The 14,112-nt window shown below is 34.7% G+C and overlaps 1 protein-coding gene across 22 annotated transcripts in view; it reads right to left on the bottom strand.

Moving 5' to 3' along the window:
* Positions 1-14,112, bottom strand: part of CADPS2 (calcium dependent secretion activator 2) — a 281,050-nt gene that overhangs the window by 87,694 nt on the left and 179,244 nt on the right. For 13 of the 22 annotated variants that reach the window (XM_015627846.2, XM_033514317.1, XM_015627830.2 and 10 more), the window contains 4 exons: positions 12,937-13,140; positions 7,846-7,854; positions 5,233-5,369; positions 1,447-1,634 (listed from right to left, as the gene is read on the bottom strand). In XM_015627846.2, coding sequence (XP_015483332.1) covers positions 1,447-1,634; positions 5,233-5,369; positions 7,846-7,854; positions 12,937-13,140 — 538 coding nt within the window. The remainder of the gene's footprint in view (positions 1-1,446; positions 1,635-5,232; positions 5,370-7,845; positions 7,855-12,936; positions 13,141-14,112) is intronic. The other 9 variants (XM_015627847.2, XM_015627831.3, XM_015627844.3 and 6 more) reach the window with 1 other exon arrangement.

Here is a 14,112-nt window from a genome sequence, read left to right as displayed (position 1 = left end):
CACATATCATATATTGTTAGTCTACCACTATGAAATCATTTGGGTTACAAACCCCCAGTGCTAGATGAGGCTTTGTCTGAGCCAGTGAAGGAAACAATATCCTTCCTAAGGACTACCTCTTCTTCTCTGGCTCGAGGACAAGTAAAATAGTCTCTGTGGCTAACTGGTAGCAAAGCAACATAACCATACATCTTGGGCAGAAAATCTCTCTTCCAATCCTGATCAAGATTCTGATGGGGGATTTACTGAGAGTAATTTCTTTTTGGGACTGTGATGTTTTCCCCTAGTGGCAGGATTGGATCAGTTGGGAGGATCTACTGGGTTTCTCCTTGCTATTTTTAAACTTCTTAAACATATTCCATACAGCAGTCTACAATTCTACAGCACAAAACAGATATAAATGCACGTTCTCTATAATTTGATAGATATCCTGCCCCATTTCTCACTCAAATACAAGGAAGACAGGGGGAGCAAGTTCATTGAATTGCCACTGTGACAGTCAGAGACCAGAGCATGTGCTCTGACTTGAGGCTGAGGCTCAGCCTGGAGAATAGGAGGTGTTGAGGTGCACTGAATGCCAACCCTCTGGGTGTACTGGGTGGTAGACAAGAGGCAATAAACACAACTACACTGAAATTAGACAGGTTCTAACAGGGTAAAGTCCTGACTGGAAAAAGCCCTGAGCAGTCTGACCCTGCTTCATGCAGGAGGTTTGCCTGGAGATCTCCTGTGGTCCCTCCTGACCTGAGCTACCCAATAATCTGATCTCCAACAGCCGTCCTCCAACAGCAGAGCTTGTCTTTCAGTCTGGAGTAAGACGCAGATGAAGCATTGCTTCTGTTAAAGAATGTGCAAAAATAACAAAGCAACAACTTAATTTTTTTCTAAGTCTTTCACCTGCAAATGGAATCAAGATATCATCCCAAGACAATCACAGTGGCCAAAAGCTCCTGAAGTAGTTAACCTGTCTAATGGAAAGAATTCCAGAAGTCTCCTAGTTCTTCCTGGCTGGGGGTTACACCTAATTCCCCATATATGTTATTTCTCTCTGTGATAGCACAGACAGAAGTCAGTATAGTATGATTAGCTGCCAAGCTAGACTGCAGAAAGTCAAAATTTCCCTTAAACTGCAAAATTGTTCAAAACACTTACTGGAAACACCATTTAGTACCACAAAATAAATGCAGAATGAAGAAGACTACCCTTTTAACAGGATGAGTTCCTTTTATCTTGAAAACATATTGCATTAAGACAATACATGCTAGAAGGAATTAATTTTTTTTTAACAGTAATCTGTATGAAACCTCCAGTACCCCTGAAGAAACTTCCATGAACTGATTTCTGTTGTGTGCAGTTCCCTACATGGTGAACTCAAGAGCCTGTAAATACTTTTATTTAGACTACACATTTAAATACTATGGATCTAAAAAGATTTCATTAAATTACCTGTTACCATGAACATGAGAAGCACAAAATGCAAAGCTGTAGTGGAGCAGAGTTGGATCAATGACAGAACCATTTTCTGAATATTCAATCAGCTCATCGAGATAGCAGAGATGGCGGTGACAGCCTCTCACCCCGTAGCGAGCGCAGTATTCATCCAACACGAAGACCTGACCCGGGCTAAACCAGCCCTAAAAGGCAAAAGAACCACACAACATTTTAACATTTCTTTTCCCATTCAACTTTAAATCAGACAAAAAATAGAAAGGTAAATTTTTATGTCCATTACATAAACTTTTTATATTAGAATTCCTTCTATCTGAGTAATGTTGACAGCACAGGAAGCGAGGTCCTACAATACCTCTCTTACTGAATGGATTCAATGTCAGGAAACTATTTGCTGTTATGAGTTACCACTACTGTGAAACACATTGTTTAGAAAAAACATGCTAATACATCCAAAGTCTGGTACAGATTAAGTTATATATCAAAACCTAAAATAAACTAACACTTTAAAATAATTAATTTTGTTTTAGCAATCAATTGTAAAATATAAACTAAAATTTAGGAAATGATGAGGGACATTAACATGGACATTAAAAACCAGTTTATGGATGGCAAATTCTCTGTGGCTGCAACTTTAATATTCTGACCATAATTCAACCCTTTACTCATGTAACATGCATACACTTCTAACAACTTTAAAACAATTTTTACTAGTAAATAGATGCAAATCTAGGTAGTTTGATAAAAGCCACCTGATTAAGATGAGTAAGATTTGACCTTAAATAATTATTAGATATTCTCAAGCTTACTGAGAGCTTTCTTGGTCAGAGTCTTGAGAACAGCTTAACCCTGACACAGAGATGAGCAAAGTACAGACCCCTTCACACCACAAAACCAGGTCTGGAGTGAATCCAGAGTGTAAAAAATATAATTGAGTCTTGATGAAGAAATATGTTAAGTATAGCAGAATGAGCTTCCAAAAAGCAGCATGGAGAAAAACATAAACCTTAGAAAACTACAACTACTGCACATTACGTTGTGCGTAAGCATTTTTCTTTGTTCTTGTTTTGATTGTGGTTATATTTCCCTCTCATCATCTCTCATCACTCCATCTCATCAAATGGTTAAGAGAGATTGAGGAATACCTGAACTCAAATATACAAATGATTTGGATAAGCAAAATGATTTTGAAAATTAATGAATTGATAACATTAGTATAGCAGCCGAAGATCAATATTTCTCTAATGCTTGTGAATATTTCTGCAAGATCAGATGTTTAATACTTGTACAAAATATCAGCAAAAATACTTCTGAACAATACTTAAAAATATATTCACATCAGTTTTAAATAATCTGTGTTTTAACTTTAGTAGAAGACTTGTTTGAGATTCAAGCTTTATATCCTCCCCAAACTCTTCAATTTGGCATATTATCTGCAAACAAGAACACCTCAAAGGTATTTCATATTTAATAAATTTTATTGCTCCTAATTAATTTCTTTGAAGTCAGTGTTTCCACTGCCTTTAAGGAGCTTTAGCTGTTTCTAGAGAACACTTGGCTTTAGAACCCAGAACAGTACTCAGCATGTTAATCTAATACCTGATCATGTTGCAAAGTCTCATATAGCTTACACAGTGTTTGATACAAAATAAGGTATTCTATTGAAAGAAGAAAGAAAAGTCTTTTAAACTGTATTTCTGCAATAATATGTATCCTAGCCATAGATATAATCAACAGTGGTTATTGTGATTGATATTCTCCCAATATGTTGTCACTATCACTGATCTCTCCCTACTTTTTTATGGAAAACATAACAAAATGTTATGTATCATTGACTAGCAGTACAAATGCAAACTACTAAAATTTCTGCTCATTCTCATAAGATAAAATTGTGACAATAAAGAATACAAAATTTTAAAGAACTCATTAATTTAACTTCAGTCTCTCTTAAAAGATCTGTTTGTGTGGTTGCTTTTCATATAAATGTGAGCTTTCCTTGCCCTTGTTCAATCCCACATCATGCACGAGTCTCTCAAACACATAAAACCTGTATCCTACAAAGTATTGGAGCTAGAAAACCAATTTTTTTTTACTTTGTAATTGGAAAAAAAAACCCAAAACCCCAAATCCCCCACCTCCCAAACACTCTCCCTATACCAAGAAGAATGAAGAACTGAAGAAATTGAAGTTATATAATAATTTAACACAGAACTTTGCATAATATTAATTCCTACACTTTTAAATTTTTTTAACAAGTTCTATATGTGGTTATAATGTATTTGTTGAAATAGGGGATGAATTGTTTTTAAAAAATTATAGGAAATGACCTGTTGGAGAAAAGAAAAATCACAAATAAACATGTATTCTATTGTTACCTTGACATTCCCAATGTTTTTAAAATAAAAAAATGTAGTTAAATATGCAATTAAAAAAATTATCATCCATTCCACTTATTAAAAGCTGAATTTAAAAAAGAATGGTAAGAAATACATCTGCTTTATGGTTGCTATAGCACTGTGCATTTCACCTAACCTCTTCTAAAAGTTCCTGATTTCAAGGTTATATTAAGTGTCTTACTATATTATTATTATAAAAAAAGATTTTGACCCCAATGCACTGGTAGAAAGCTAACCATTTTCTCTTTGAGTGCCAATTACTTTGTACAGATGTACCTTCAGGCCTCTTTGATTCAGTGTGCAACCCACAGATAGAAAATGAGTCCTTTAACTTTTCTATACATACATATCTGGCAGTATTTTAAAAGGGAGGCAACTGTCATCAAATAATAATCTTTTCCCGTTTTTAACAACTGCAAACAAACCTAAAAATTCCAATTATTATCTTTGTATTACAAGACTAGTCAGAACATTGAAAAAAGAAGTAAAAATCTCCATTATCTTTTTTTGTTGCTGTTGGGACATTAAAAAGAAAAAAAAAATTATGTGCTGTGAGGCATTTTAGATCCCTGGTGAGAGATCACTATTTCAGGCATGATAGCAGGTGAAAAATTAAGCCTCAGGAAGTTATGAGGTCTGACCCATACAAACCTGTTAATGAGGGTGTATAATCTGATGAATTTCCCCAAGATTGTTGCTGGTTTTCTTCCCTTATGAAAACAAAACCTGAAGCAGCCCTATCCTCAACTACTTCACAAAGCACAGAACAGAAAATGATTGAAAATTAAAAGGAAATTGCAGCCAACATTGTACCTTTTATGATGGCAATGATGGTATTCTTTGAATGTGGAAAACATTAATTTTGATACAGAGATCACATTCTATTTGCTCTTGCTTAATAATTATACTCTCCTTTGTTACTTGTAGTTCAGGTAATGCATATATGCACATATATCTATATTGCTTATGGGTCTGCCTCCCCTCTTTGTTTTTTTTCCTTCACACCGGAGTGGAATGAAGAATTACAAAACAGGTGAAAATGTCCGAGGTGAGGCAACTACAATTGGACATTAAAATACCTGTACAGGTGCCAGTAAATCCCATCACAGGAGTTCTTGCCATTGTCAAAACTTTCTGTTTTTATTCAAGCCTCTTCAGAGGACATAACAAATTTCAGCTGATAAAATTGAAGACAGTTGGTGTCTCTTTGCTTTCTATTGAGTGGCACAGCAGCAGCTTGCAAGTATGTAATTTTCAAATTTAAAACCAATCGATCAGACCCTTTATTCCACCTACAACTGCAGTTGTTGAATGAGTGAGGAAGAAAGGACTACTTTGTAACAACTATTTCTCACTTCTTTATATCTATCTTCCAGCCGGTACTCACCAAACAAGAATAGGAGTCATTCAATCTGTGATCCAAGGTCTGTCTTTGAAGCAGTCTAAAGAGGGAAGCATGGTCAAATTTGCAGGGATTAGCAGAAATAAACTCATCCATGCCATGTTTCTGGCCACGGTCTGTATCTGTTATACAAGGAAAAATGTGCAGAACAATACATGTGAGTCTGTGTTCAGACTTACAAACACCAGGGTACGTATGGCATATAAGGCTCAATATCTAAGCTTTCTTGAAAGTATCTCAAAGAAGTAAATTATATAGACAGATGCTTGCACGTGAATTATTATAAAATCTTGATCTTTTAATCTGAAAATATTAATAATATACTGAATTATTTTTCTATCATACCAACTTACAGAGTGTAACAGTGAAAAAAAAAATTGCTACCCACTGACAGATAAACCAAAATTTAGAAAGGCTGCCAGAAAACACAACATAGTAGATTAAAAAAGTACTAAAGCATTGTTTTCTAGTGGGCTCTGTGAATGTTTCAATTTAAAGACAATGTTATGAGTAGAAAAGAAAATTATTCTGGAATTTCCAAGTTTATTATGGTTCTCTTTCTAATTTTAGCAAAATAACCACAATATATTAAAAAAAAAAATTAAAAGAACCCCAAACAGGTTTCTGCATTTATTTCTTCAGAAAAGAAAGAGCATCTTTACTGCAGTTCAAAGTACCACTTAATAGAAATATTCATCATGGCTTGAAGCCTACTTCTCAAATGGCAAACTGGAGCAGAAATGAACACACTGGCTTCAGCTAGGTCATTTCCAGCCTTCTTTTTGTACTCGGCTTTTAATGAGACAAACCTTAATGTAGTAATGGCAAAAAGCTCCTTCAACCTTCCAGCAAAGTGTACTGAAAAAGGGAGCAGCATTTTTGTGTAAATACATTGAGAAAGCATACCATCCCAAATGGCACTTCAATCAAAGGCCCAAATTTATTGTTCTTCACAGATTGCATCTTTCAACGCCTTTAAACCCCGCGGGTTTATCAAAAGAGAAGCTCTAGTGATTGCTTTCATTAATGTTATGTTTTGTCAAAGTCTTCAATGTGAATTATGTATCTAGTATGGACAGAAAAAGCCTTACAGTGCCCAAAAGGACTAGTTATGTATTAGCACATTAGCTGTCTTGGATTCTATAGACTGTACTGGGGTGAACAGTCCTATCAACTTAAAAATTGACTTCCCCTTTCAATAGGGTCTTAGCTCTTTGTTCCTTTAAATTCAAACCTAGGTCTTTTTATATTCTAACCAGAAAAGTATAGATCTAAGTGTATCCTAAATGCAATTTTGAAAACCTGCATAGTAGAAATCTAAAATTTCTAAAGAAAGGAGACAAAAGTTTATTGATTAAACCCAATTATAGAGTCAGGTTCATAATAAAACTCAATATTGATCTGTGGGCATGATGCTAACATAATCAGTCACATTTAGAAATTTAGCCCCAGATCATATTGATCCATGTCAACTCCAACTTTCAGCTGTATTTGTGGATGGGAGAATTATTTAATTCAAGCTGAAGGATCTGCAACATCAAATCCTAGAAAGATGCAGAAACTAATTCATATCACTTGGCTTTGCATTGTCAAAGCAAGAGTCACATCCATGTGACAGATTTCAGCAAGGTGGATGTAGCAAATAAACAGTATGACAATATGTCGATGGTGTAAGGTATGAGACCATCACCCCAGAGAAGCAGCAGCATGCATTTTAAATGCTTGAAAGATCTGTAGCATATGTGATTACATAGATTAGCAATATTTCAATGAGCATTAGACTAGCCTATCATTAATGACAAACCTAGCTCATATTTTTGACATAGGTACAGGACATGGTCTCTCTTAAGTAGTACAATTTAACTGTATTTAATCGCATTAATTCAAAGATAAACAACTGATAACACCACTACTTTACCAAAAGTACTGAACAACATATGAAGTTATCTATAGATGATTCCAAAATGTCCAAACAAAGATAAGACTCTTTCCAATCCATTATACTTAATGTGCAAGTGACTGATTTCAGCATTTCTTACAAGTTTTCCTTCTTATAAGAATATCATGTTTATCATATACTATAAACATTATTCACAGTAAGACATATGACAAAAAATAAAAAGTAGTAATATTTCTTTTTCCCATTATGTAGAAAATTATACAGAACTGAATCATTCTTAAAAAACCCTTTTGCTTTTTTCTCTGGTTAACCACATCAATATAAAAGATGCCTCTTTTTAAAAAGAGAAGATGTAAGCACAGCCAAGTAATTTAAGTACTTCAAAATCAGGAGACTGGATATTGCAAATGAAACAGATCCAGCATACTGGTACAGTATCCAGATAATCATAATGAGTAAGGCGACCTACTGAACACAATACAGCTTCTGAAAGCAGAATTTGCTATTACATAATTTGGACAAAATAACCAAAAGTATTGATTAAAGGTATAAACATTTTCTAGATTCAGTTCTAAAAGAAAATCCATGACTGATCATCTTTTTGAGTGAATTGAGCACTACAAATAGCATTATCAAACAGTAACAGAAGATCTGTCACCAAATATATATAAGCAACAGAAAAACAACTAAAAACATACCTTTGCCAGCTGTAGGCAAGCAGGAAATAATGGAAAAATAGATCTACTGTAATACATTTTTATTTATTGCTATGATGTACATACAAGATAATCGGTAAATATTTTGAAATGAAAAGTAATTAAAAAAAAATTAAGAACTTGAGCAAAGCCCATGAGGAATTCATACATGGTATATGACTGTGACTAAAACAATTATTCAAGACAATACTTTTAAAAATTGTTAAAGTGATTTCTTTTTTCAAATTCTTACATAAATGACCTTTAGGTGTCCTGTTCAAACAACATGCAAATTCAAAAGGCATGTAAGGTGTTACATTGTCATATAGTTATGAAAAAAATACAAATCTATTTTTCTCTACACTTCCTCAATCTTGGAAAATATTGGGAAGATATTTGGGGGAGAGCTTTGAAGCAGTAATATTTCTTTTGCTTTTTCACAATTAGCTTTTCTTCCCTTCCTAATCAAATTTGTTGCCATGCTTTCTATGTTGCCTTTAATTCGAAATCATTGGCTGCTATTTCCATGTTGCACTGTTTCAGGCTGTGTACTCCATCTTTTGGAAACTATCCTGTTTTTTCTGGGGTTTTTTTGGATCAAGATAGGAAAAATAAATATATTTTCAAACAATGTTAAAAACTAACAAAAGCTATTGCAGGATATTTAGCACATTCTTTGGGTGTTCTTTTAGACAAAGATATTCATTTGGGCAGAATAGCATTCTGCCTTTTGCCACCTTTGCAAGAAACTTTAAATTTTAGTCCAGCTGCAAAGGCTAATAAAATCATCACATCCTCAGTGACTCAGCTCATACAGAGTTGACTGAATTAAGAATTTCATGTTTATGGCACATTCTCAAGTGGTTCTAGCATTCCTACACAAGATCTCTGCCCCGTTCCAGCCCAGAAGCCAATACACATTTCCTGCATCATCTACCCTGTGCTAGGGTGAACTACAGGTACTGGCCTTGCTGAGTGGTGACCTCCTCCTTTTTGTGGCTCTCAGTAACATCTCTGCTTGATTTTAAGTGTCGTGAAAGCAATTTGAACTAGCTCAGTCAGGCTGGAAAGAAGAGACAGTAGAGGCAAGCAATCTAATATTGTAGGGATTAAAAAGATTTAAAAGACTAAGACTAGCAGGGTAAGAACTATGACTCTGTTCCAGAAGGGGCTGGAACTGTTTGGAAAAGACAGTGGTAAGACATGCATTACATTCCTTCAAGTGCCACTCCAGACAGATGGTGACAGCTTACATTGGGAACATTTTGACTTCTGATCATTGACCAGGACTCCAAAGTGCTACACGGGCCAAAGAGCCAATCTGTGACCCCAGAACTTTATAATTTAGGTACCAGGCCATGAAATAACTTCTTCAGAGAAAGTGGCAGAGAATGAGAAAGCAGCTGGCCCACATGGCCTGACTGTCGGGCTGAGGATACCACACGGACTGATTGCCAGCACTTTGTTGAAGGGCGGATTTGAAGCAGATTGTAGCTAGTTTTTACATGTTCCTGACTAGTACAGAAGAGAGCACACAGATGACTTTCTGTCTACCTAAGGTGGTGGAGGCTGGTGTAAACATTTTCTTTCTAAGAGGGGGACAGGGATTGTCGGAGGCCAGCAGGAAATGGATATTAAAAGGGAATGGGGAAACATGCAGGGAAGGTGGAGTTCCTCCACTCTTCCAAATGTCAAAAGGGAATGGTGCTTTGGTGCAAAAGGTAAAGCTGCAAAACCTGCCAAGAAAACTATGTCAAATGAAAAAATGTCTTTTATTTGTTTGTTTCTAAAAATGTAATTAATTGAAAGAGATTGTGTCTGAACTCATGAGGGTGTGGGTTCAGAATGATGTTTGGCTTTGTGTTTCTTCATTAAGGTATGACAATCCCCTCATATGCTGCTTTTAACTCCTGTGTTATGAACAGGTTATTAGCAGCGCTAGGCACTCCAGCAGCCTTTTCAACTGCATGAATATATCTCCTAACACATTGCTCATTAAGAAAGGGATCACTTCCTGAACCTTTATGTGATTCAAATTAATCTACTTTTCATTGGTGCTTTCCCTGAAACATTAATGTCCTTGGGAAACTTCTGGCTATTCTACAATCATGAATCCTTAAAGACTGTTCTTTCATTCAACATGCTTATGCAGAACAGTGGAACTGAAGGTCAGTCTCCTTTTCTTGATCATTGCTTACATTAGCCTGTCCTCACTTTTGTTTTGGAGTCACCCAATACCACAAAACTGCAATACCAAGTTACTTAGAGATGAAAAAAAGGACTAGTATACATTTTAGAAGTTGGACAGGTACAAGGTAGTTTGTTTCTACTGAAGTGATTAAATACCACTTTCAGATTCTTTTTATAACTATCAAGAAAATTTCAGGATGAAAGAAGGTATTTTATAAACACAATACAGAAAAACATTGAAATATTTCTCCTCAAGTTGACTTTTTTCTACATCCTGAAGTTTAAAGATATTTCATTTTCTCCAAGTTATTGAAAATTCTTTTTGAACATTTTATCAAGGGTGAGTTGATTTTTCATATTAGAGGATAAAGAAAATGGGGACAGACTTTTAAGGTTTGAATGCCATTAACTGACATTTGTTTCCCAAAGCCCAAGCTGGTTTTCTGATTTCTGTACATGGGGATGGCATTGCATAATATACCTCAGAAACTAAAATAATGTGATCTTCTATTGGCTGGAAATACTTAAATTATGCATTAATAGGAAAATAAAAATCATAAAAATAGTAATTGACAAATTATCTGGTCAAAACTGTATTTCCCAATACTAAAAATGTACCATAGTAAAGAAGAAAAAATTGGAAATTAATTTCATTTCAAATATATGCCAGCTCTCGAGTACATGGTGTTATATCTTGATTAGAAATAAAAGACATTTAGCTTCATGCAGACATTTTTCTAGGGGAAAAGAAAATGAACTTCTCATGAAACTGAATCTATTTAAATGTGACAAAAGGTCAGCTATAGAGTGTTTTTAGAAGTAAAACTATGCCTCAAGAAACTCAGCACAGTATATGTTTAAAGGAAGTAGGATTCTTGAAAATTATGTAAGGTTATATCTGAAAAGCCCAGTTCTTGAAGTTTCTTAAAAAGTGATTAATTTGATTATGCCCATTTCTACCTCAAGTGCAAAAGATGAAATAAAAAAAATTTTCTCATGTAGAGAGACCTGGGGGACTATAGAAATCAGTCAAACAATGGTTCTAAATATCACATTAAATTAAATTACACAAGTTACTCTACTGCAAAGAAATTTATCAATTATTATAAGTTATGAATTATTTTGTGAATTATTACAAAACATCAACATTGAAGTATATTAAACCCAAAGGAAAATAATAACATGGATTTTTGATTTATATACAGTTCAGTTGTATGAGACTGTGTAAGCAGATACATAAGCATGACAGAAAAATACATGATATTTTAGGCTTTTGGGCTTCCTTAAAACATCTTTAAAATAATCCTTACTTTTTCTATGGCTTCCACCTAAGAACTGTGGTCCCTTTAAAATAATGTATAAAGTAATATCAAGATGTGACAATCCTTCTGTTTAATTCTTTAACACTATCAGTAATTTTATCTTTGAAAACACAATTTCAGTATATCCAAACTTGTGATTGCTTTTTGTACCTTTTTTTTCTATAATTTTCATTGCCCTGTGGTCAGAGTTTTTTAGTTGCTTTTACTTCCAGGTAAACACGGTGCCCAAAACCATTTGCAAGTCCTTGGCTCCTGCTGTCAGAGGTCACTTTTGTACTTTGTAAATGATGCACATGAAGCAGGGACGTTAGTGACACAGTGAACTCCCACCACCCAGCAGGAATCCAGGGAATTGGGAGGAGCTGAGCAGAATCACTTCCTGGCTGTTGCCCCACCTTTGCTTTTGCAACATTACTTCCATCCTACTTCACCTTAATGGCCCCATAATGAAAGATTACTACACAAAGTGTTTCAGATTAATTCCCTTCCAAATCGTTTCAGATGAAAAACAGATGTCAGTGCTTTTGTGAGGTTAAACTTTTTTCAATGATTTTAACATTGAAAAGCTCAATGACATTGAGAGCTCCTCAGGATTTTGGATAAATATTACTAAGTTTAGCAAGCACATCTTACTGTTCTCTAAAAGCAAACTGATCTAAGATTACAGGATGAATAGAAGGTCGTGAGACTGAGTGATAGCCGGACTGAGAGAGGAGAATGGGTTTGGGTCAACCTGCTACAGATTTCAGACACCAAAACAAGTTTAGTCTAAAACTTATGTCTCCCTTCTACCCCTATGCATGTATGGTTATATTACAATGAAGAAGGATTATTGTATAATAATCATATAATATTCCAGAAATTTGATGGCTACTACAAAAACTTCTTGGATTGCACTCAGCCACAACATAAAAAAAAAATAAAAAAAAAATTAAATGTGCTTCCTTTGTGCAGATAGCTACATGACAGAATACTTTCAAAGAGATAATAGAAGATTTAAAATATGTTTAATATATGCTATCTGCTTTGACTTCTTATCTACTTTCTTCAGAGAAATTCAAACCTGAATAATTTAAGAATTTTTTATAAGCAATTTAATATTACACTACGTGCCAGAAAGAATCCAGGAGCCCATCAATTGCCTTTCAACTCACAATGTACTGTCTGCATAGAAATTTTTTGGTAACTAATACATACAATGTATGATAAAGCTGACCTAAATCTATAAAAATTCTGAGAATAGATTAATGCTTTTCTATTCAACACGACACTGGCTGGCTAATGAAAAATAAAATGCAAGCCAAATACCATCTCCATGGTAATATATAGGTCAATTGTAAGAAATATGAAGCTAATTGCTGTATTTTCATGGATTATAATAAAAATAATGACCTGCAAGTCAGGATTTCCCTTGTTGTTTATAATAATCTGAGTTAAAGAGCTTCTGGCTAACAATGAACTGATAGACACATTTGCCTAGTGAATAAGTTCTGCTTAATTAAGCTTCATTGAGGGAGCTGCTACATATTTTACCATCTAAAACCAAAACCAAACCCACAAAAAGAAAGAAAAGCCAACTTACAAAGTGGGGATATATCTGTGTTGGCATTGCCTCCTTTAAGATTCATCTTCTGAGCTTGACTTGCAGGAACAGGCTTGTAAGATTGACCTGTGGCTCTGTACATGGCTTGAACCCAGAGTATTCTATCTTGCTCATCATCGCTGGCAAATATCACAGTATCGCCTTCTTTAACAGCGTTGAAAAACATTCGACCACCCTGAAGACCTGAAACAGCAAATAAGAAGGTAATCTTGATCAATGCAAGTTACTTCTAAATCACCATCAATGTTTATTACATTATTGGTTTTACTTGGAGTGTGAGTGGAGGGGTGTGTTAAAACATTCTATAGGTATTTATGACAAAGAAATAAGATAAATCGAGAGCTATAATGATCAAATGGGAATACACAGAAGTAACATGAGTAGAATAAATATAGAAATCACAGGATAAAATATTTACATGACTCCACTTTAAATTCAGCTCCAATTTATTTCTTATTAATCTTCTCTCTGCCAAATGCTATTTTGCATTTTTTTAATGTATTCTCCTTCCTGAAGAATATGTTACCAGGTGGAAATCCCTGTCATCTTTATCTCTTATTGAACAGAGACAGCTCCATATCCTTTATCAGTGCTGCTCTTCCTTAGTCCTTTTTCCAGATTGCAGTGTTTTATTCTGAGAACACGTAACCAGAACAGGACACAACAATCAACATGGTTCTGCTGAGGATTTCTTTATGACAGAATTGTTTCAGTTTTCCAAATGCCTTCTGAGCATTGTTTGCCTTCTCAATTATTCTAAACATTGACACAACATTTTCAAAGATCAATCTTTAATGTCTCAGAAGTCTCCTAATTTCGTAACCCTCCACTGCATAGGTAGAATTGTTTTTCTCTGCATGTGATTTCCCTCTTCCATTTTAATATTAACTTGCGGAGATTTTTCTGCATCTCCAAATTTATTTTTGATTACTATGAATAACTTGTCTTTTACAGGCATTGGCATAATTTGTCTTTGTTTCTAAATTATTTCTGAATATACTTTACAGTATACTGCCACATGCCACCACCATCAAAAAAAAGAAGGGGGAAGACTTACTAGACTTTTCCTTGTATTATATGTGGTCTTACAATGCTTCAGGAAACTTTAGTGTGAAGTTTATTTTTCATTAGCCTTACAACAAGCTTCTTTCTAAA

Source organism: Parus major, chromosome 1A (genome assembly GCF_001522545.3).
Source record: "Parus major isolate Abel chromosome 1A, Parus_major1.1, whole genome shotgun sequence".
In the NCBI taxonomy this organism is placed as follows: domain Eukaryota; kingdom Metazoa; phylum Chordata; class Aves; order Passeriformes; family Paridae; genus Parus; species Parus major.
The sequence above is the reverse complement of the archived record's forward strand: the minus strand, read 5'-3'. Positions and strand labels throughout refer to the sequence as shown.